The sequence below is a fragment of the Elgaria multicarinata genome, chromosome 8, assembly GCF_023053635.1.
Source record: "Elgaria multicarinata webbii isolate HBS135686 ecotype San Diego chromosome 8, rElgMul1.1.pri, whole genome shotgun sequence".
NCBI lineage: Eukaryota > Metazoa > Chordata > Lepidosauria > Squamata > Anguidae > Elgaria > Elgaria multicarinata.
In genome coordinates, this window is record NC_086178.1 from 57936755 (window position 1) to 57960005 (window position 23251).

General features: G+C 43.9%; 1 protein-coding gene across 2 annotated transcripts in view; it reads right to left on the reverse strand.

The window, feature by feature from the left end:
* Positions 1-23251, reverse strand: part of SEMA4G (semaphorin 4G) — a 105133-nt gene that overhangs the window by 19441 nt on the left and 62441 nt on the right. For both annotated transcript variants that reach the window (XM_063132554.1, XM_063132555.1), the window contains 3 exons: positions 6987-7135; positions 5485-5547; positions 5268-5366 (listed from right to left, as the gene is read on the reverse strand). In XM_063132554.1, coding sequence (XP_062988624.1) covers positions 5268-5366; positions 5485-5547; positions 6987-7135 — 311 coding nt within the window. The remainder of the gene's footprint in view (positions 1-5267; positions 5367-5484; positions 5548-6986; positions 7136-23251) is intronic.

Genomic DNA, 23251 nt, shown 5'->3' on the forward strand with positions numbered 1-23251 from the left:
TGCTACTTTCAAACTCAACACCGTGCCTTGCATCAAGCTGGTCTAGAAATCCTCATGATTACTATCACAATACACTGCAGGATCTCGATATTTATCATGGAACTTGTTTTTTCCACTAGAGTAATGTGCATTGCAGTTTCCATTCAGAACATGTTTGTAGACCTCATGTTTCAGGGTGAAAAATCCCTGAAGATGGGAAGGCTCAGACTGGGGCCCTTCCAGATGGAGGGCTCCTAGCACTACCTATCAGAAGTTAATGTGCAGCAATTCCGTCTTTTTTCCCCTTAATGGATTTTCTGTGGTAAGAAAAAATGATAGAAGAAGTGGTGGAAAAAATGGGAGGGGTCCAAGTGGAAGACAGCAACATCTGGACCCATCCATCCACCTCTGTAAAATTCTGTGTATGAGGCAGGGCAACAGCATTCTTAAACCCTCATCTGCTCGCACCCTAGATGCCTGGGTGTAGTTTCTCTTCGGACTTCTTGATTCCATCAACTCCTTCTCGTTTCCCACAATGCAGCTACTTCTGTTCCTAATGTCTCAAGCACCCCATCCCCTCTGCCTTCCACCCTGATACCAGACAGTATTTTCAGACATTACTTTCAGGAGTGACAACGGAACCAAACCCAGGAAGAGGTGTAACTGGAAATACCTCAAAGGAAGACATAATCCTACTGCAGAAGTTGAAAGGTAGTGTTGCTGTTTTGGAACAGTAGCTTATGCCAACCCCTGTGGTCCTACTGATCAGTCCGGACTAATGCTGATCAGCATAGGAAACAGCATATGTGGATCGCAAATGATTTTGAGCATCCATCACCCATACAAATGCCAGAACAAAGCATGCAAATACTATACTGGGCCCAATTTAGTTCAGGTACCACTTTGGGCATTCTAGCTGTCCAACCTTATTTATTTACTGACTGGCTGTATTTATATAAAGCTGCCCAGTAACATTGTTCAGCATAAAATGGAGTTTAAAAACAATATTGTAAGATAATAATTTGGGACATAAACATATCTTCTATAAACTGTTCCAGAGAAAATGAAAGCAGATAACTAACAAATATACGGAACTATATATTCAGAACAAAAAGACTAAAAACACAGTGTGTGTTGCTGTTGTTGTTTTTTAAAAGGCTAGGAATATAAATAATCCATTTTTCTGTTTGTGCCTCTTTCACATACACACACACTGCTCGCTGCCAGTTTAAGATGGCATCGGTAAAGAAGGGATGTTTACACCAAAACTCAAGTACTGATGAGAAAGTATTTCAGCTGCATCCCAATGTTATGGAAATATTTTTACTGACCTCAAACCTTTCTTAACTGTGCTAACGTGACTTCATTGACTGGCCTTTGATTATATAAGAAATCCAAATACTAAGTACCAGAAAAGAAGCTGGAGGCCAGGTAAGCTTAGACTGATATTAAGTTCCAAGGAGACCAATGGTAGAGGTTGCGTAGCAGAAAACTCCACTACTTTTATCAACTTCACTGCCTTCTAATTTGCTTCTAGGCCCACTTCAAAGCATTGGTATCAACACTAAAAGCCCTGAACAGCCTGGCACTGTTATATCTGAAGCACTACCTCCTCCCATATGAACCTAGGCTATGATCTAGTTCACACAATTGCCACAGCCCACCATGGCTTATTTAAGTCATGATGAGTTGCCACAGTTTCTTGTGTTTAACAAATTCTGGCAGCAGGGGTTGTTATTTGAGGATTGTTTAACCCTCAAACAATCCTGCCATCTGGGTTTGGATGACATGACAAGCCACAGCTAGAGCTTGAATAGGCAGTGTGTGTGTGTGTGTGTGTGTGTGTGTGTGTGTGTGTGTTTTAAAGAATGAATCTTCAGCTAACGATGCTATTGGATTTCCAATCTTTTTTGCTCTTCTTGCTGGTTTTAAATTTGAGATCTTGCTGCTGTTTTGGTGTGTGGATGGGTGTGCTCCAATCTCTATTTTATTGTTGGTCCAATCTCTATTTTATATGTGATTTTTGCTTCTGTTTCCATCTCTCATTATTTCTGGAATATTTTCTTGTAAGGCAAGCTAGATATGTTTCAAAATAAACAAACAGGATTGTAGTTAAACTATTCAAAGAGCAGACAGGAGCAGAATCTCCTGCTGGATAACAAATGGCATCTTTTCTTCTGTTCAATGAGTCCATAGATCAGTCATAAACACTGGGCTCTTTTCCAAACAGCTTATTTCTAGCAGGAGACTAATGGATTGGAGGGTGCTCAGATGAGAGTACAAGGCATCCATGGAAGATCAATTTAATGTAAAGAAAACAGCAGGATGCAAGAAACTTTGGGAAAGTGGTGAGAGAAATTTATGGAACCAACAGTGATGGTAGCTGTCCTATAGGAACTTCATGTGACCCAGACAGCAATTTACAGAAGTACCACATAGGCAGGCTTTGGGTGTAGTCAGAGGGCATGGCTGGCTAAGGGAAACAAGAGGGGGACATTTTGTGTGAACAATGTCTTGAGCAAGGTAGAGTTTCAACCCTGGCTGATGGATTTAAGCCAGGAGTGTTGACCCAAACCCGACCCACTTGGGGTACCAATCTGGCCCTCCATGGTTCACCAAGTAGCCTTGCTGCCTTTCCCCTTGCCCAGGCCCCTTCTCACCAACTGCTTGGTGGTTTCCTGACTTTAAGCTTGTAGTCAGGCAAACGGTGAGGACAGCGCCGTGAATGGGTTCCTATTCAAAGGCCCTCTGCTCCACAGCTGCCTAGGAAAGTGGTGAAGCTCCTCAGCAAGGAAATCTCTGGGGAAAACTTTACAATGTCCAACTTCTTCGAAGAAGCTACACAAACCGTTATGTTGCATCTCATTGCAGACAGACCAGAGGCTGTGACAATTCCAATGTATTTGTTTTAACACAAATGTCTTGTATTTTCCTACAGAATATAAGGAGAGAGGCAGAAGAGAAGATGAAGAGGAGCTAAAAAGATGACAGGGAGAAATGCAGCAGGTCACAAGAACAAGCAGAAGATGGAAGAGATGGCCAAAAGCAAGCCCTTTAAGATATTTAAAGTAGAAAATGGGCCATCTAAATGATGGTTCATTTGAATAGGAAGCAAGGATCCAGGAGCTATAAATGCTAAAAAAGTGAATAGTGGTTTGGATAGCAATCAATCAATCACTTTATTACAGTCCAAGACCAGCACAAGGTTTGGATAGCATCTTTGTGAACCTATGCAGAATATTAGTCCAATAAAAGGTGTTATCTGATCTGCTTTGTTTTGGGGCCTCACAAATGCACTCGCTCTTGTCCTATCACATGGGTACTGGGAGCAACATGTTTACAAATGCATTGCAGCAAACAGGCAAAAAGGGCTGGTGGGATTTTGACAACCTGCATAAATAAGCCCAGGAACTACTAAAGGGAAGTTCTCTAGCCAATGAAATTGATCTGGAAGTAAAAGGCTCTCTGCAGAAGCTGCCAATTTAAATTACACCATTGATCTCAAAGTTGTGTCCAACATGATCAACAACTTATGCCTGGGAGTCAAATGCAAAATTCAAGCAAGAGGAAAGTTTTAATCCTAAATGTGATGACTTTTGTTCCTAAAGCAGTTGGTTTTGTAATCTCACTTCCCAGAAAATGTGACCATTCTAACGCTGGAAGACCTAACTCTTATTTTCCGGAGAGATGCTCAATCATCATTTGACAGTTTTGTCAATTATATCCTGCAGCAGTCAGCTCCACCAGCTTATCTGGAGGAACTACGGGCAGCTGCTTGGAAGAAAGTTATTTTTCCATGACTCTTGTTTATTAGGTCTGAGGACATATTTTCACTTAAAGCAGAGGTGAGCAGCTTCCTAATGGAAGTTGTAGGAGTTGCATGGGAAAGAAACTTCTACAATAGGGCTGTTTTCATGACATGACAGTGAATCTATATTTTGAATAAACAATCCCCATTCATGGGTTGTTATGTTGTATAAACCCAATGAGTGTGGGCTATGTGAGGGTTAAACAACCCCTGCAAAACCCATGTTAACCCTCACATATCCCACACTTGGCAGCCTTGAGTGACATGACAAACTGGCACCCATGGGCGTCATGGCTCATCATGGGTTAAATAACCCATGAAAAGCATGTCGTCCAAATTGAGTTAATGACTTGATCACTCTATACCTGTAGGGATCTTCCTTTAAAATATGTGTTGGTCAGTGTCAATGAAAAAAGACTGCACTATCCCACCAATGGCATATATGGTATATTATTTTATATCTCCTAGTACACATGTGCATACCTGCTCTTCGTCAAACAAGGTCAATGTGATGTATATGGTGTCGTTAACCCATTTGATCCTCACAACAACCCTATGAGGTAGGTTGGGCTGAGGGAGAGTAATTTACCAAGGCTCATCCAGTGAGCTTCAGGCTGAGTTGGGGAAATTCTATCCAGAACACCAATATTCTATCTACAAGGAATAGGACCATATCCCAATATTAATAGATTAAATGTGAATCTACAGCAGGGATGGGGAACGTGTGACCCTACAGATGTTGTTTGACTGCAACTCCCCTCACCTCTCACCCGACTAGGCCTGATGGGAGTTTCTTTCCAACAACATCTGGAGCTTCACACATCCCCAAGTACTGACCTAAAGTGATTTAATAAAGGCAGGTTGATGCTTTCACTTTCCCCTTGGTTCTCCATGGTGAAAGAGGTTTTATCAGCCTTCCCTGACCTGGTGCCCTCCAGATGTGTTGGAATGCAACTCCTATCATTCCCAGCCAGCATAGGGATGATGGAGGCTGCAATCTATCACAATTGGAGGGCACCAAGATGAGGAAGACTGGATTAAATGTTAGCAAAGCTCAGAGGAAGGCTCTTGACAGCATCTGTCCTGATTCCTGAGGATCATCAGCCAGCTTTGGAGAACAAAACACTAGGAAGAGAGAGCTTCCCCAGAGACCTCCTTCCTTCTGGCAGACAGTATAAATGAGTTCTCATCCGCATTGCCTTTCCACTACTTGGCAGGAGTTACTGATACAGGCCCCAGAATTTGGGGTTTATTTATTGCCCCAGATACCAGTCTACAGGGAGAGTGTGTCTACAATCAGTTCCATCAGCAGAAATAGGTAAGCAGCGTAATGATCAGTGGGTATCAAGACACTGGTTCCAGTAAAGTTTCCAGGAGCCAACAGCACAACTGAGATTTGATTGTCGCTCTCCCTTCACTCAAGATTAATGCAAAGGACTGTCCCTGAGCAGCACCAAAAATTTCCTCTGCTTTTACTCACTATGTATGCGCAGAGCGGGTGGAAGGCATACGTGCCGCAGGCATACAGGTGGGTTGCATTTAGCCGCTGCAAAAGCCTGACATGGTTGTAGCACTCAGTCTGCAAAGAGGAAAGGAGAACGTGATTGACACAGGAGTTCTAACAATGCCCTTGTGACACAGGCACAAGCGGGTCAGCAGGGCGGGCACAGCAAGGAAGAGACCCAGGGTGTACGTACCTTGTTGTTTTTGCCCTTTTTCAGGCAATCAGCCCGCTTCTCAGGAGAGGCCTCCCAATCCATCTGCAAAGCAAACAAATATAAAAGTGGGATAATTCTGCCCTGGGACAATCCCCAGCACAGGAAATAGTGGCTGAGCATGACATGAAGAAGTGAACCCTATGATGCTCACGAAAGCTCTTCAGAGTTTATGTTTTCCCTTTTTCAGAAGAAGTGGATTTATCCAAGCGCGAAGAAGGGTGGTGGCAGAGCAGGGTTTGCAGCCCATTAGCTTTTAAAGGTCCTTGGCTGAAGTGAGGACCTGGCTGTTACAAATACAAGACCATAAGAGAGCAAGCAGAATGGATGGGAGGAGGAGGAGGAGACAAAAAGGGCTTTTTTTCATAGATTAGAGCAGGGGGCGGGTCAAGAGCTCCCCTCTCATTTTGTATGAAAATAGAGCACAGAAAAGAAACCATACTCAGCGACAAGGGCTCCCAAATGAGAGTGAGTAGATGCTACACCTGTGTGGGGAGCACCACAGACCAGGAGCTTTCAAGCACCGTTGGCCCCTTTCCCTAACCTGGTGGGTGGATTAGAGGGGTCCCATGTCTATATCTGCTATAGCATCCAGATTTGGTGACAGAGACATCTAATGTTTACTTCCTGAGAATTCATCCTCTATAAGGCATCTCTCAGTGACTCTATTCTCTACTTTAACAAAGGCTGTGCACAGATGTACATCACTTTGTTTACTTGTATGCCGCTTTCCCAGAAGACTGTGCCAAAAGCAGCTCACAATGAATCAAATGAAAAGCAATAAATACAACAATTCAAAAAACAGGGTAAAAATCCAACAAAAGTCCTACTTACAGTAGACCCATTGAAATGAATGGGAGCCATTTATTTTAATGGTTCTACTCTAAGTAGGACTTATGTTGGATTTTACCCATGGCGGGAGCAATTACAAATAACCATAAGTAAAATACATACCAAAAATATCAATACAGACAACTTTGTATAAAACAATAAGTACCAAGTGATGTAATCCAACAGCAATTAGTCCACAAAGTGTGCTCACTACATAGTGTACCCATGTATCGCTTTCTTCAAAAAACTGGTGTGGGGTGGGATAGGAGCTGTTCTTCTGCACAGGACTGATTGACCATCCCTTGTGTCAATCATGACGCCTTAATTGCTCCCCTATCACAGCAGATTTTAGTGTTTAATTAAACAGTGATACTTTTTAAAAAAAGTCCTGAAATGAGTGGATAAACAGGCTGGGCACTTTAAAAAAGAAAAGAAAAATGAAGTGGACAGACCACTTCAAGTGTGTGTATGTGTGTGTATCAGTATGTTTGAGAAGAAACTAGGAAGTCGAATAGTGATCACCCTGCAGCTGAGCAACCTGTACCCATTCTTCCTTGAAGATACATGTATGTGCAGACCTAACCACATCTGTAAACCCATATTTGTAAAGGGTAAGACTGTGGCCCATGCCAATGAGATAAAGTTGCACTTACTCTCTGATGGGAGCCATCAGCAATGTTGCTGGAATTTAAGGAAAATATGGCCCCTCTGGCTCCTACGTAAAGAATTCCTTTCTCATCTTCTAGCAGGAGGGTGGTGTAATTCTGGGCACGGCTGCTAAAACGCCTTGCAGCAGTCAAATCTGAGGAAAGAAAGGCAGACCTCTTAAAATGAAGAACATAGAGAAAGCTGAGGCTATCTTGGGGCCCTACTGATACCCTGGGTATTACAGCTGAACTGTTATTCCTGAAAGATGGGAACAGCAAGATGTAAAAGCAAACCAGATGGCGATCAGGACCGAGTTAGCAAGTGAATCGTTATGACTCGGTACCCTAAAAGGTTTTCACATGTTCCTTTGAAACGTTTAAATTTAGTTTCCACAAATCATCAGTTAGCCTAGATTTTCAAATAATACAGAGCCTGATCCTCACACTCATTAAAGCAGAGTACTTGGCCTTAAAAATGATGGGACTAGACTTATTATTTGTTACTCCAGTTCTCAATCCATGGACACTCAAAGTGGCTAATAAGACTAAAACCAATAAAATAGATCCATATTTACTTGGAAGTATGCCCCACAGATCAATGGGATGTACTCCCCAGACAGAAAGTATGTGTGGGCTTGGATCCCAAGTCCCACTAAAGTCAAGAGAAATTTGTAGAGACTTCAACCCATGTCTTCTGGCTTAACTTGTTTGTGCACCAGGCTGATAGAAGCGAGAAAGGGAATGTTCTTGACTACATCTATGAAACCTCTTGCCATGCCGATGAGGCATGTGAGGACACAGATTAATTGATGAGACAGTGAGGCTTTGTCTGATGTGGCTGTGAGCGTACAAGATACTCCAATAGCCAGCAGGCATTTTGAAAGTGTAGCTATTCTCATGAGTCCTCAACTGATATCATAGGCTTTCCAGGCGTTCTTTGTCAAGTGGGACAAATCTCACGTTTCTTGTGAAATTGCAAAGCAGAAGGATCTCTCAGAGACTGACCAGAAACTCCCACCATTCTTATCATCCTTGGTATCGAGATGTCTCAACCTCCTCTTTCTCCACCACTGAGAAAGAGCAACCCATCTCTCCAATAGAGGAGGGGTGGTGCTGAATCCCACCCCATGAGCCATGTCCCATCTATTTGGAAAGTTTTCAGAATAATCAACCATATCCAGAATCACAGTACCCTGTCACAAAACTTTCCACTCATGTGTTGCTCATGTTTTTTTTACTGGGGTTATTGATTTTATAGGTATTCTGTTTTAAATGGTTACCAGGTTTCACCACCAGCAGTTCTCATCTGAACCAACGCCTGAAATAAATTGTCCCCAACCTGGCAGCCTTCTGATTGTTGGACTACAACTCCAGCATCCTCAGCCAGCATCTGCATATGCAGATTTTATGCACACCTGAAATACTTTTTGTCAGGTAGCCACCCTACTTACTCCCTTGTAAGTGTGTTTAGGGTTGCAGCCTTAGACTGAAATCCTAGTCACCCTTACCTAGGAGTGCATCCTGTTGAACTGAGTGAGTCTTGTTTTAATGTAAACATGAATAGGATCAAGATGATAACCCCAACAGATTAACAAGAGCATTTATTTATTTATTTTATGTAAATGTGAAAAGGCTCCCAAAACAGCTAATATAAGATCAAGAAAGACATGACAAAAGGAAAAAGGGATGAGGAAGGAAGAGGAAATCAATTTCAGGCACCAAGTGACACAGTAGTTCTTATAATGACTAATTCGTATGGAAACAGTTCAGTGTGGGGGAAGTCCAAATAGAACCAATCTCTCAGAAGAGCTGATGGGTATGGCCTTGTTTCCCATCTCTCCCTCTGCTGAAGCCTAGCGGAATGGCTGCTACCAAGTGCAGTTGATGGAGGGAGAACTCAATGGAACTGGTCTCTTAGCGGAGCCAGAAAATGTTATATCAACCTATCCAAATTCGCATAGTTGTTGATGTTACCTGTGCAATGGTCACTATTTTGGTTAGGTTGAAAGTTGGTGATTGTTCATTCTTTTAATGCAAAATCAAGGATTCAATATATGGAATATAAAACCATCTGGCTTGAACTTGAAGTTTCCTAACTGACCCAAACCAGTTTTGTGGGTTTAGTTGCACCTCTAGCAGCATCCTGTAACCATAGCAACTTTTGCCCCATATCAAAGATTAAAGCTCATTTTCTTTCAGTTTGCTCATGGACATCCTTACTGGCCCTTAATGTCGTGTGTGTGTGTGTGAGAGAGAGAGAGAGAGCGTGCGTTAGTGTGTGTGTGTGTGCGTGCGATTATTTATTTATTTACTAATATTAATTAATAACTTACATTAAAATAAACTTCTAAGCAACACACAAACAATACAGGATAAACCATAATAAAATACTGTATAAAACATACAAGAGACAATAGCATCCGCAAAGAAAAAGACTAGATGGCTGTTCTGAGAAAACTTGGTCCTTAATGTCTTTCATTTGAATCTTTTCCCCTTCTGTCTCACACCTGGCTTTTTGACACCACTGATGCAGTATCAGTTGAGCCTAGAGTTCCCATAAAAACTGTTTTACTGTGAGCATGACAACATCTGAAACTGCTTCCCCTTTTTAAACAGTCACTTATTATACATATCCAGCTCTTACGTTGAGCTTCCTGTACTTTCCCATCAAATGGCCTGATCACTTCCACACCCACTTAGCTTCAGCACCACCACACACGGGGCCCCTTAAACTGCTTCTCTTTTGCATGAACTGTTTTTGTCTTCTGAAGTGGAGCTAAGAATTCTAAGGCCATGGTCAGCCTTACTGTGGCCCCCACCCTATCCCTCATACCCAAGGAAATTCATAAGATGGCAGCATAGCTAAACTGCTACCCTGATGTCCAGCCAGCCCTAAGTCAGCCTCACATCAGGCCCCAGCAAGGTCAGGCTTCAGGCCGTCAGGTTGTGGGACCTGGAGAGCTGGCTGACTATCCAAGTAGCTCAGATGCGGATGTGTGGTTTCAAAAAGGCAGAGGTTAAGGTCCAGAGCAGCAAGCAAGGATCAGAGAGGCAGGTGTGTAGTCAAAGCCTGCCAGAAGTCAAGGTCCAGAACAACAAACAAGGATTCAAGGGGGCCAAAGACAGGTGCACAGTCAAAGATCCAAAACAACAATCAGGAATCGGGAGCAGGAGTTAGGCAGAGACAGTCGATTGAAGGAGCGACTTCTAAGGCTAAGCTAGCCTTCCCCAACCTGGTGCCCTCCAGGTGTTTTCAGTTACAACTCCCAGCATTCCTGGCTACTGGCCATGCTGGTAGAAGCTGTCAGGAGTTGTACACCAAAACATCTGGAAGGCATTGGGGGAGACTGGGCTAAGTTCTAGGGCAGAGGGGGGCAACTCCCATCATCCCTCACACTTGGCCCTGCTGCTGGCTTGGGCTGACAGGAGTTGTAGGCCAAAACATCTGGAGGGGCATAAGTTGCCCAGCCCTGTTTGAGAGCCTGGTGTGCTGGGACTGGCCCTTGGAGTCAACTGACTGGATGCTCAGGCAGGCTGGTATTACAGCCTAGATCAGGGATGGGCAGAAAGTAGATCTGCGGATGTCTTGGACTTCAGCTCCAATCATTACTGACCACTGGTCATGCTGGCAGAAGCTTCTGGGGGTTGAAGCCCCAAACATTTGGAGATCTACCTTCTTCCCAGCCCTGGCTTCACTCTAGACGGTGCCCTTGAAGCTCAGTCTACCGCGCTCATAGCAGGAACTGAGCACTGGTAGCTCAAGAGGTAAAGCACTCATGCCTGGCTCCTGGGAGTGCTGATTTCCCAGCACTTTACACTTCACTCATCATGTTTGTATTCTGTGACCTGCTCTGCTTCTTTGTCCCTTCGGGCTACCTCTACCCCCAAACCCTTCTCCTGCCCTGTAGACATCAACCAAGAGTTGGAAAAGGGCAGCCTGTGTGGTTACTAGAAAGACATACTGAGATCATAGAGTGAAAACAAATTATGCAGAGTTTCTTCCTTCTTACCCAGCCCCCAAATCTAAGTATATTCCATGGAAATGTGAGCTTCCAGGAGCCTACATCTGTGGGTGGGTGAATGTAAAACAAGGTATCTGGCTGCCTAAGAATATGAGCCCTCGTTTGCGATGGGAGCATTAGAGGAAGCAGAAAGTATACTGTCTGAAGTGCACCCAAAAGATTTAACCTTAAACTAGTTTAACCTGCAGTGCAAAACCAACTGAATTTCTTCCAGGTACTATTGGATCACTACATTCTTAATAAGAGCACCTCTCATGGTCAGATGTCTAAGTTTCAGTTGAAACCCCTCCAACACTCCATATGCAGGTTGCTATCATACAAGCAAAGAACAGAAAGAAATATGTGAGCACAGCAAATGCCATGTTACACACAGTGCCTCACAACCCATAGGATAAAGGTTTTATAGCGTGAGTTCACACATCATGCAAGCCACCCTGAGAATCAGTCATCACAGGCTGGTTGTTTGGTTGCCAACCTGACACTCAGGCACTCTGCAGCTTTCTCTGGCTTGTTTCCCCCATCATTCCCCTGGCTGGCTCCTGGGATGTACTGTATTTGCAGCAAAATTCCTCCGTTCCTCAGTCCCTGCATCAGCATACTTTCTGCAAAGGGTCCACTGGGGCTACTGAGGGAAACTCCCACTAATCACCAAATGGAATCAATTTCTGAGCCTCTATGAACACATTCACAAGTTTTTCCCCCAGGGTCTTGCACAAGTAAGCAAGATGTCCTGTCCACTATTTAGCCAGGGATACGGAGATCCCCCTTTTGTCAATGTCCTTGTCCATTTTATCCTCCACTTCCACACTTGCCCAGCATGGTTTCTGCAGTGAACACCTTTTTTTTAAATTTACACCCACCCAAAAAATTCCTTCTCCTGTAGTTGCCAGCCGCTTTTGGTTCCCCCCCCCCCCCCACTGCTTTGTGCTTGTCACTTTCCTCCACTGGTCTCCCATCAGAAGGCTGATGGGAGTTGGACTGCAACTCCCATCAGCCCTCTGTCAGATATACATATGCATTATAGAGCAGTGATGGGATCTGTAAAGTTCTGCAAATTTCAAGGCACGGCTTGGAGAGAGAGGAACAGGAAAGGCAGGCAATTTTTAGGTGCATGGGGCAGAGGGCACTGAGAAGGGATGAAGGAGGAGGAGTGGGGGGGCACTAGTAAGATCGGGAGGATTGACGGGGGTTTTGGCTGCTCTTGCTGGCTGGCTTTCTAGCTGTTCCAAACAATCCACAATGGATTCATCCAGTGCAGCGGAGAGCGCTTTGTATCCACCCTACAACCCATGATGTACAATAGAGGTTGTAGGGTGGACACAAAGCCCACCACCACGCACCGAGTTTGGATGACATGCCAACCCACGCTGCAGTGCGGGGAATAATGCAAATGGCGCTCGCAGCACATGGGAGGGTCCATGATGGCTTCTTCCCCTGCCGTGATTGTCCAAACACACTCAACAAGCCATGGGTTTTCAGAGTAGCTTGTTCATGCAAAATAAGCCATCCCACGGAAACCATGCTGAGTTCAGGTGCCATGACAACCCACCATGGGTGATCACCTGTGGTAGGTTGTCATGTCCTGAGAACCAGGTCATAGCCACGTATGACACAGACAAATCTAGTCACAAAGCGCCCTCCCCGTCCTCTCCTGAGAGAGGGAAGACTTGCTTTTCAAAACAACTGCACTTGAGGAAAGAGAAAAATAATCATCTTGATTGGGACACAAATGCCTGAGGCAGACAGCTGCCCTGACAGTGAGTGCTATTTATATCTCTTACACCTAGGGTTTCTCAGGCTGAGTCACCAGAAGGCCAGTTCAGACCAGGGTTGGCAGGATGGGAGACACTCTGAGGTCAGGCAGAGACTCCCAAGCCCCCAGACTTTCACAACCCTCACTGCCCCTCCCCACTCCAGATCAGCTGTGGCAGAAAAAGGTGCACTGCTTTTCTTAGCGGCTCTCCTGACTTATCAGGGTCTCCTCACTCACACAAACCAATGGCATTAGTTTGTTCTCTGATTACTAACTAGAACAGCCCTTCCCCAAACTGGTGCTCTCCATGTGTTGGACTATACCTCCCATCATCCCCAGCCAGCATAAGGATAAAGAAGGTTGTAATCTAACACATCTGGAGGGCAGCAGGTTAAGAAGGGCTGAACTATACAGACTGCTATATAAAAAAAGAAGTTACTGCAGCTCAATTTAGCCTAGTTGGGGGGCAGTGCAGCTGGAAAGTTGTGTTCCATTGCTTTTACCATTGTTGATGAAGAATTTACAAATCTGAGAGGGCTCAGAGGACAGTGACAATGATAATACAGGGTTTAGGCTATAAGATCAGTGTGGAGAAAGTGAAAGAACTAGAGAAAGAATCCAAAAAGTAATTATGCTAATACATGGATGGGGAATGTATGGCTTTCCTGACGTTATTGGACTGCAACTCCCATCAGCCCTAGCCAACATAGCCAATGGTGAGGTATAATGGGAATTTCCATCCAACAACATCTGGAGGACCACCTGTTCCCCATCTATGTGCTAATATGTAGCAGTCAGAAGCCTTATGAACTTCAGAGCCTTGTGTCTGATATCGAAATACTATCTGGGGTGTTTAATCTAGTCTCTTACATTATTCAGGAAAGTTTGTTGCTCTGTCTCTGGAACTATTGCTCCTATCCTGAACCTAAAGAGAAATAGAGAGCTAAAGATTTCACAATGGATGGATTGCCAGCTGTATCCAAGTTGAGCTGTTGAGACTTTGGCTTGTCCCTAACTATGGATTCCCATTTCAGTCTCAGTTTTAAAAAAACAAAAAAACCACAAAAACTAATGTTCCCTATGCAGGTGATACTGAGTAAATACGGGGTGGGTGGGGTGCTCACTCAAACTGCAATATGGATCTGGCAAATTCAACACGAATCACAAGCAACGAGTTCAACTAAGCAACTAGTGTGGGCATAGCCTAACTTCACATGGCAAGTATATTCACAAGGTATTCAGCTGTTCTTGAAAGCAGGTGATTGTTCCCATTTTGCAGAAAGGAAGACTGAGGATGAGACATAGTGGCTCAGCGCATCAAGCAAAATGCTGAGTTGCAATTTGGAACTTGAGGTTTGCCAGCTGCAAATCAAACATGCTGGACATGTAGCTCACCCTGGAGATTTAGGCAAACAATCTTTTTACTCAAACGGCATATAGTTTATGAGGCCACCAACCCAGCTTAATTTGCATGTTCAGTGGCAATGACAATGCACACAAATGAGGCAGTGCTGAGGAAGGCACTCCGATCACTCCAAATTGCTACATGCAAGGTGTTTGCACAGTTATAGGCCTTAATGACTAAACCTGCCTACGTAGAGCAAATAAATTCCCTGAGCAAAGCTTAAACACTGGAGAGTCACCTTCCTGCTGCTGCTGCCGCAGCCCTACCTAGAGGGGGATCCAATCAGTGACAGATGGCAGGTCCCTGCCTTTGAAGTGTCATTGCTGCGCCACAATGCGGAACTGCAGGGTGAATCTCAGTGGGGGGGAAACGTGGCACCAGCCCTCCCACCCCAAGAGAGCGTCAGCTCCAGCTGTGAAGGAGAAAGTGCTATAAGGCCAGCAATTAGCTCCACTGGCCACCTGTGCTGCCATGAGGAAAGGTGACACTCAGACCTCTTTGCAATAGGGAGACGTTCCGCTGGATGCCCTCTCCTGCCAGTTTTTTCAATCCTTTCACACACTTCTCCTTCCCAAGGTTGCTGGAGCTTATCAACTCCATAGTCCGGAATCATCAGTTGCACCAAGACCTCTGCTGAGATACTCAGGTTGTGCATTTTCTTCGAAGGACTTCCCATGTGCATACAAATGATGCCCTTCACAAGGATAGCAGAACTTTTAAAGCCTTCCTCTCCCACTTCTAGGGGAAAGAGAAAACTCCAGAGCCTGCACTGGACAGTAACTATATGGGGTCAACGCCAACTGGTGGTCACACCTGAATGTCAGGATCTGTACCAAAAGGGGCATTTGACCTGCATCTTCTGTGTGGAATCAAGGAATCAGTATAGAAGGCTCGAAAGTTGATATTTAGTATGGTGTAGCAGTTAAAGTGTTGGACTTGGACTCAGGAAACCCAGGTTCTAGTCCTCACTTGGCCACGAAACTCGCTGGGTGACCTTGGGCTAGTCACTGATTCTCAGCCTAACCTATCTAACAGGGTTGATGTATAGATAAGAAGAGGAGGAGGACCATTGTGTAAACTGCCTTGGGTTCCTTGGAGGAAAAAAAGTGGGATATAAATGTAATAAAGAAATAAAGAAATAAAATATTAACACATAGTACACACCAGTTTATGCAACCAGCAGAATAAAGTGGTCTTGCTTTTTCATTGGCTGTAGCACTTTAGGCCACAGGTGAAAGTCTGAATTCTCTCTTGCCATCCCCCCCACCTCACCCCCGTCCCACTACAGACAGAAAAATAGCATTTCAGCATTCCAGGTAAAAGTCTAGTCTGAACCCTTCCCTTTTGACACACTAGTTTTCTAGCTACAGGGAGGCAGGGTCGTGTGTTATCAATGGAAGCATCCAAACATGCAGCCCCTCTCCTGTTGACAAAGTGGTTCAGTCCAGGAAAAGCTTTATCACTGGATTCTCAGCAGGTAAACTGCCCCTAAACTGCACAGGGTTGAAAACTAGCACAAGATTTGTTCTCCAGTCCTTCCCCTGAAAATGGCCGGTGTGGCAGGGAGCACTTTGTATCCAGTGGAACTGTTTTATTGCATGGCTGAATCTCTAATTCAGCTGAATTGGTCCAGTTATCCTAATCAGTACTTGACCAGCCCTGAATCAATCCTCCCCCACTCACTCCAAACTGCAACACTATCCTATTCATCGGCAGGAGGATAGCGAAGGGTGAAATTAATTCCTATGTCAAGCTGATGAGATCTCCTTGAACAACCAAACACTGGCAAAATTTATGAGCCAAGAGCTCTGTTCTCAGCACTGGCATCCAAACATGAAGGGCAGCCTTGTCCACCACAGAATCTCTCTTTCCCAGGCCCCAAGTGCCAGCTTACGTTATTCTGCTGTCCAAGATGGAATGGAAGTGGCAAGGGATATAAGCCAGACCGGTCGTGAGAATGGCACTCTAAACAGATGGCTCTCATCCATCTCTAGTCCCTTGGTTCTGAGAGAGATATTGGGGGAGGGGAAGATGGGTAGTGGTGGCTGCGGACTGCAGGAAGGTAGTGGCGCATAATAGAGTAAGGCTGGAGAATGTTTCCGGTTTGGCCGTCAGTAAAAAGTGTGCGCTGCAAAATAAAGAAATGTCAAAGTTCTCCAATGGGGGAAGAGAACTAGAAGAGGAAGAAACGTCTACAATGGGAAAGAGCCTGGTATTTTAGATTCACAAATGGACACTTGGTGGGTCAGATAGGAAGGAGATCTCCACCATTCCAATAAATCCTGCCTTTTCCTGCCCTGCCCCCCACCCTCAGTACACAAACATAAATTAGGGATTCACACAATTGATGCAGATCACAGACCTTGCGCTGTTAATAATATGACTCTTTTGCAAATGAGAGAGCTGCTTCTCAGGGTCCATTTTGCACATACAGGAGGACAGCCATGAGTTGCTCCCCTGCCTGCTAAATGCCAAACACATTCTAAGAGCTCTTTGGCAAAGCCATGAAGTGTAGGGCTCTGGAATTTGACTGGCACTTTCTGGGTCTGTTGCAAAGCCAGCTGTGCAAGTTTCTTATCTATAGGCCTATAAAGGGCAAACATCTTCTACCACCTTATAAGGCAGCTGTAGTGTGGGATAAAGCTGTAGTATCCCACATCTGTAGTGTGGGATAAAGATGGTCAGTTGTTTATATTTTTGCACACTAATACTGTGAACCCAAAAGCCCACATTGGAATAAACTCCACCAATTTACATTGAATTAACTTCCAGATAAAGTATTTAGCATCAGGGTATAAATCGACTACACCAATAGATTAATAAAGGCTTATAGCATTTTCTCCCATCACTCAAAGATGACAAGCAACAGCTGTTCCTGGTGGATACTGGCTGCATAAATGTGTTCCTATCTTCCCACTCTAATATCATGCAGAAAATAAACCAGGCTGGCATTGCAGCAAGATGAAAAAGATACACAGCCATTGAGTAGTACTGCTAAGAAACTACACCCAGCATCACTCTAATTGAATCAATGCCCTGAACGTCTTTCTATTAACCAGTGTGAACTAATTAATCTTAGATTTGAAGCAGAACTGATTTTTGATTGTTAGTAAAGCAGCTCAAAAGGTTAGTGCAAAAGTTGTGAAATCTATTAGTAGTAGTAGTAGTAGTATCATTTATATCCCACCTTTTTTCCTCCAAGGAACCCAAGGCGGCGTACATAATCACCTCCTCTCCATGTTATCCTCACAACAACAATCCTGTGAGGTAGGTTGGGCTGAGAGTATGTGACTGGCCCAAAGTCACCCAGTGGGTTTCTATGGCCGAGTGGGGACTAGAACCCGGATCTCCTGACTCCCAGTCCAACACCTTAGCCACTACACCACACTGGCTCTCAATTGGCACCACTCACCTGGAAAAGGGAGCTGGCCTGGAGAGAGGCATCTAGTTAGTGGCTGTTTGTGTCCACACATGCACTTGAACACCTTTGTGATGATCACCTGGGTTTATAGGGATAGGTGTTCTAGGTCATTCCACTGAATTTTAAGCCAAGAATCCTCTTTTTTCTATCACACAGTATTCAGAACGGCAAGTTAGTTAAAGAGAAAGAAGCAATTTTCTCTCTATTTTATGAGTAACCAGAATTTCTGCTTCTCAAATATTCCTACAATTACTTAAAGGAATTTTAAATTTCTGCAGTTTAGGATGCCAACAGAAGTATTTGAAATGTATTAAGTAATCTGCAGTAAAGGGTTTTATGATAATGGAAAAGATTGGCCCCGCCATGCTATTTATGAATATCTCTCCAAAGAAGAGCTCTGTGTAGTTCCCAAACTCACACACTCTCAGTAACAGGAGCTGAAATAGCAAAATGACTTGATCCATTCTTTGTTTATGCATGGACAAAAGCAGCTGCCTTTCTGCACACAGTCCTGCACTGAGATCCATCAGCCGTGATGCTCAATGTCATTCTTCTTCTGATGTGAACAATCAGCCTGTAAAACTCAGAGGTATATGCACACCTCCTCTCTGAGCCTTGGGGCTGGATGGTTTCCTTAATGTAAGAAGAGAGGCAGGCCTTGTGCAAAAAAGCAAACACTCTGCCCTCTGCCAGCAGCAAAGGAAGAACATGGCTGGAGGGCAAGTTAAAAGCTCCTGGCATACTGAGAAGGAAGATCAAAGTGATTCAGAGATTACCTAGGGCAATGCAGTGTGGTTGGTAAAAGCAGCTTTTTAGAGAACAGTCCCAGAACATGAAAAGGGGTTAAGAGGGTTGCCTTCTCCAGTAAAACAGAGCAGAGATTCAGCCCTTCGTTTAACTGCCAGAACAAAATCTATTGCTTATGGAAGTGAGATGCTGCAAGGTTTGATGTAATATTTTGCATCCACAAAATGGCTCAGAGTGTGAATGCCGGTAGGCAAGTCCATGTAAAATCTTGTTGTCAGAATGCAGCGCATACACAATTTGCTGATAAACAATTGTATGCACTAGACTAGAGCGATCCATAAATCTAGCCTTCGCTCATAAGATAAAACATGAAGCAAGTTGTGTGTCCCCCATTTGGACAGAACATATTTACATAACAGCACACATGAGATTCACTTCTAGAGCTCACTGGTAAATCCAAAATGTCACATTGGAACTGGCTGAAAATAGCACACTAAAAACAATCAAGAGAGGCCTCCTTGGCATCCGGCCCTGCCCATCCCTCTGAATCAGGCCCTGTAGCATCCCTTCTTAGACACCTGCAGTCAGAGGCATGATAGGTTGTATCCAGACAAAGTTAGTAACACTTGGCTCCCATTGAAATCAATGGAACTTAAGCCATGGTTATCTTTTCAAGTAAAGCTAACATGGTCCAAAATGCGACATTAGCAACTATGTCAGGGTTTTAAAAATGTAATTATTAGGTGCCCAGCAGCCTGCTTTTCATCGGGACTTTATTGCAAAGGGAGGGGAGGTTTAACTTTTCTCTCCTCAGCTGTGATCCTGATGAAAATCATCCCCCCCCCCACATTGCACTTTGCTTTAAGGGAGGGACTCCAATTGTCACCAAAGGAAGCTTCACACCCACCCACCCCCAAGACTAATTGCAGTGTGTGTGTGTGTGTGTGTGTGTGTGTTGGGTAGATGGGGTTCACTGAGTTCTCATTTGGGAAAGCGTTAAACCTCCCTACCGCCATGCTGTGGTTCAGAGTAAAATTGGGATCTCCCATACTTATTATTAAATTTAAAAATAAATCAGACATAGTTGGTAATTACACAGTTAGCAACATACCTACTTTGACGCTTAATCTGGATGTAGCCCAATATCATTGGCAATTTACAATATATACTGCACGAGAAATATATTACCATGGGTAGCTGCCAAATTTTGTTCTCTCTATATCCACTATACAGCTCCATCATTTGACCCCAAAGCCATGACTATTTCCTATGTTGTGATGATGTACTATTCCCCACTATTTCCCACAACTGGCAACCTCACACTCCATTCACCAAATCTCTGGCATCTATTTACAGCTGGGACAATGGGGCAGGATTCTATTATCACTGCTTATCACTCGTCTATTCCTGATCTACTGCATTATTTCTATGTTGCATTAAATCAACTCTCGAATCTCTCCCCCACACACACACACACTCATGCTAAGCAGTTTCCAATGAAGTGTTTTCGATGAGGAACCGTGTTCATTAGTGTAAATTTCCAGGCAAAACCTTTCTAGTATTTCCTCATATTTGTATGATTAGTGGCAGGACTGATTACCCCGTCCACTGCAGTCTCCTGTCAAACTGGTTTCATGGCCTTTTGGCCTCTCCAATCACAGCCCAAGACTGAAAGGAAAATAATCTCTTCTCTGCCGGGAGCTTTTTCTGTGGCAACCTCCAGCTTGCAAGCATCATTCTTGGACTAGATGGGAATCTAATAGTGTTTTGCCCATCTTATTGTGACGAAGTATTCTGGTATGACAGCCATGCCGTACACTCAATCCTAGCAGTGCATCTTGAACTATTTCTCCCATTTGTTCTCCTCAGCCTCTGCCTCTCTCATCTTGAGATTTAATCAGTCTTATGTTTGGGTAAGGTCAGAGGATTATAGCACACTGACCAATATAAATTCCCTTGTGCTCAGAGGGTGATCCAGCACAGCAGAAAAGAGAGTTACGTTTGAATACCAAGCTTGCTCCTTTTAACTGGAAGGGGTCTTCCTGAGCCCCCTTGGATTCTAGCCTCAGCTAAATTTCAGTAGATCAGAAAATGCCATTCTGCTCTTTTGGGGCATGGTGGGGGGATTATTGTTTTTTTTGTACAGTTTACTGCATTGTCTTCAGCTCTCCCCTCTGTCTCCTTTAGACTGTGCTGCCTTTTCCTCCACTCTGCTAATTCCAGGAAATACATGCTATTGAACCCCAGGGTGTCAGCTTCTACTTAGCATTTCAGAGGATTGTGCAAGTTAAGATGTTCAGCGAAGCAAGGGCGGGAGGTCTGCATCAGTAATAGTAGTCTTGTACGCTTACTTCTATTTCCCACTTGCACACTGATTTCCATAGCCGTTAAAGGATAGCTCAGAGATAGGGAAGCTGTGGCCCTCCAGCTGCAGCTGAACTACATGTTTTTGGGACTGACAGTCTACCTATACAGTTACAACTACACAAATGCTCTGCTACATCAAACAGGCAATTTAAATGTGGGTATCCCTCCACCCACTCTCTCTCTCTCTCTCTCTCTCTCTCTCTCTCTCTCTCTCTCTCTCACACACACACACACACACACACACACACACGGCACAGAACCTTATAAGCCAACGTAGACTTCAAATAATCTCTGAATGCTCTTTTCTTGCATGGCCTGCTAGTACTTCCAATTCAAGGGGAACCATTTGTCAAAGCAGACAGCAGGAAAGGGGGTGCATTGGAACAAGCCCCCTGGAATGACCACTTTTGGCTTCCACGGGGCTATTTGTTTGTTTTACAGGGGGAAAGACTAGATGCTTTAAAAGAGGAGAGGGTGGTTCTGTTTTCTTGGGGGGAAATCAATCCATGGAAGATGATGCCAGAGTCCCAAAAACATGGAATTCCACTTCTTTTCATGGCAATGAGACCAACATTTCAGGAAACAGACTGTCTCGCACTGTTAGTTCTTCCCAGTTTGGATTTTATGTACCAGGTTAATTGGGCATTTGTCTTTATTTGAAATTCAGAGAGAAAGAGAAGCATGCAGACAAACAAATGAACTTCATACTGGAGGCTTCCATAAAAGAATACTGTGTGTTTTAATGAGTTCCTGCATATGCAAAGCTTTCTGCACAGTGGAATTTTTAGTAGATAGTTACTGATATTCAGGTTGCAGAAAGCAGGATGTGAAAAACAGGCTAGGCAATTTCTTTTTATTAGACTAATCTCTGCTAGCATATCCTAACAAGTGAAATCCTATACCAGGTCTTCGGTGGTGGTTCTTCTTGCAACCAAAATGTAAGTGCAACTTTTGACAGACAATACATGTAAGCAATTACATAGACATAGAAAGTCATTTTAATGCAGCGCACTCTCAGGAGTGAAAATGTTAATGCAAATTAATCTTGGCCAACAGGAGAGGTGTACATAGCACATCCTCATTGTTATGCATTTGTCGGGTAGTACAGCAGATTATTATGATTATTATGAACAGCAACAGGCAAGTTGCTGTTCATAATAATCCTCTACAACATCCTTCCCTAGTCTGGTGGCCTCCGATAAATTTGAACTACAGCTCCCAGAATTCCTGACCATTAGCCACGTTGGCTAGGTCTGTTGGGAGCTGAAGTTCAAATAATGTGGAGGGCACCAGGTTGGGGAATGCTACCAAGTGGCTCAGTTCTGACATTATGCTGACAGATCCTGGTTTGATTATTAGCAATGTCAAGTGGGCTCCCTTCTCACATTGCTCAGGCAGGCTGATTTCACTCCTCGGATTTCTGTTTTTCCTGTAACTATAATTTGCCATGACATCCAAATCAGGAAAGCTATAGTTATACTTACCCAGGATTGCCTCCAAACTATAGTCTGAAACTATTGTGTGAAGTGGGTTTGCAAATCATACTTTTGAGGCAATCCTTGTTAGTGGTAACCATGAGGCCAAACTACATATGATAGTGGGAGATCCAATCATGGATACTGGGAGATCTTTCCAAAAAGCAGCTGTACCTAAGAGCCCAATGTTGATTCATGCCCCTCCTAGATCGCAAGTACTTTAGACCATAGCTTGCTGAATTTGGATGTCACCACAAACTATGGTTAAAGCAAACAAGAAAGGGGAGGGAATCCACGCTTGAGATGGGAGGAGGTAATGCATGCAAACCTACAGCTCCCAAGTGCAGAACCATAGTTTGGCACTCTGGCAGCATTAATTCCGAATTGAGTGAGCATCTTCTCAAGCTGATTTAGGGCAACTTTGTATACGCTAAGAGAAGACGCCACAAATCCCTCCAGAGGATAATCAAGGGTTTCCAACTCCCAATATTTCAGCAACTGCAACAGCAACACCACCAATTCTTTTCCCCCTTTGTAAATTAGGCTGCAGAAATAGAAAGAATCTTGAGTGGAAAACAAGGAATTTTCATTTCACCTCTTAGATATGGATTTTTCCATTGCTACTACTCCTCCCTACTCTCGCATTCTCTCTACATCCATTTTGCAGCTAAGGAAGGGAGAAAGGAAATTTATAATAAAAAGTGGTTTGTCATTTTAAGAACATAAAGGGGGGGAACACATTCAACAATGCTCTCTTGCTGTACTGGGGTGTTCTCCACTGTTGCAGTCATACAAAACGTCAGGAAGATCCAGAATTTTTATAAAATCATCTCCTTCTACCACTCACAGAAAGATGATTGACATTTATTATGTATCCAAATCAAAATATCATGCCATAAAGCATCAAGAGCAGGCCTGTAAACCAGCAATACTACAATCCTTCCTGAACAAGTCTCATGCATGTTGATTTAGAAGTCCCACCATAATTCAGTGGGGCTTACTCCTAAATAAGCATTCACGGTACTCTAGACCACAAAAAGTATGGCTGAAGTCCTATGCATATTTATTGGAAGTAAGACCC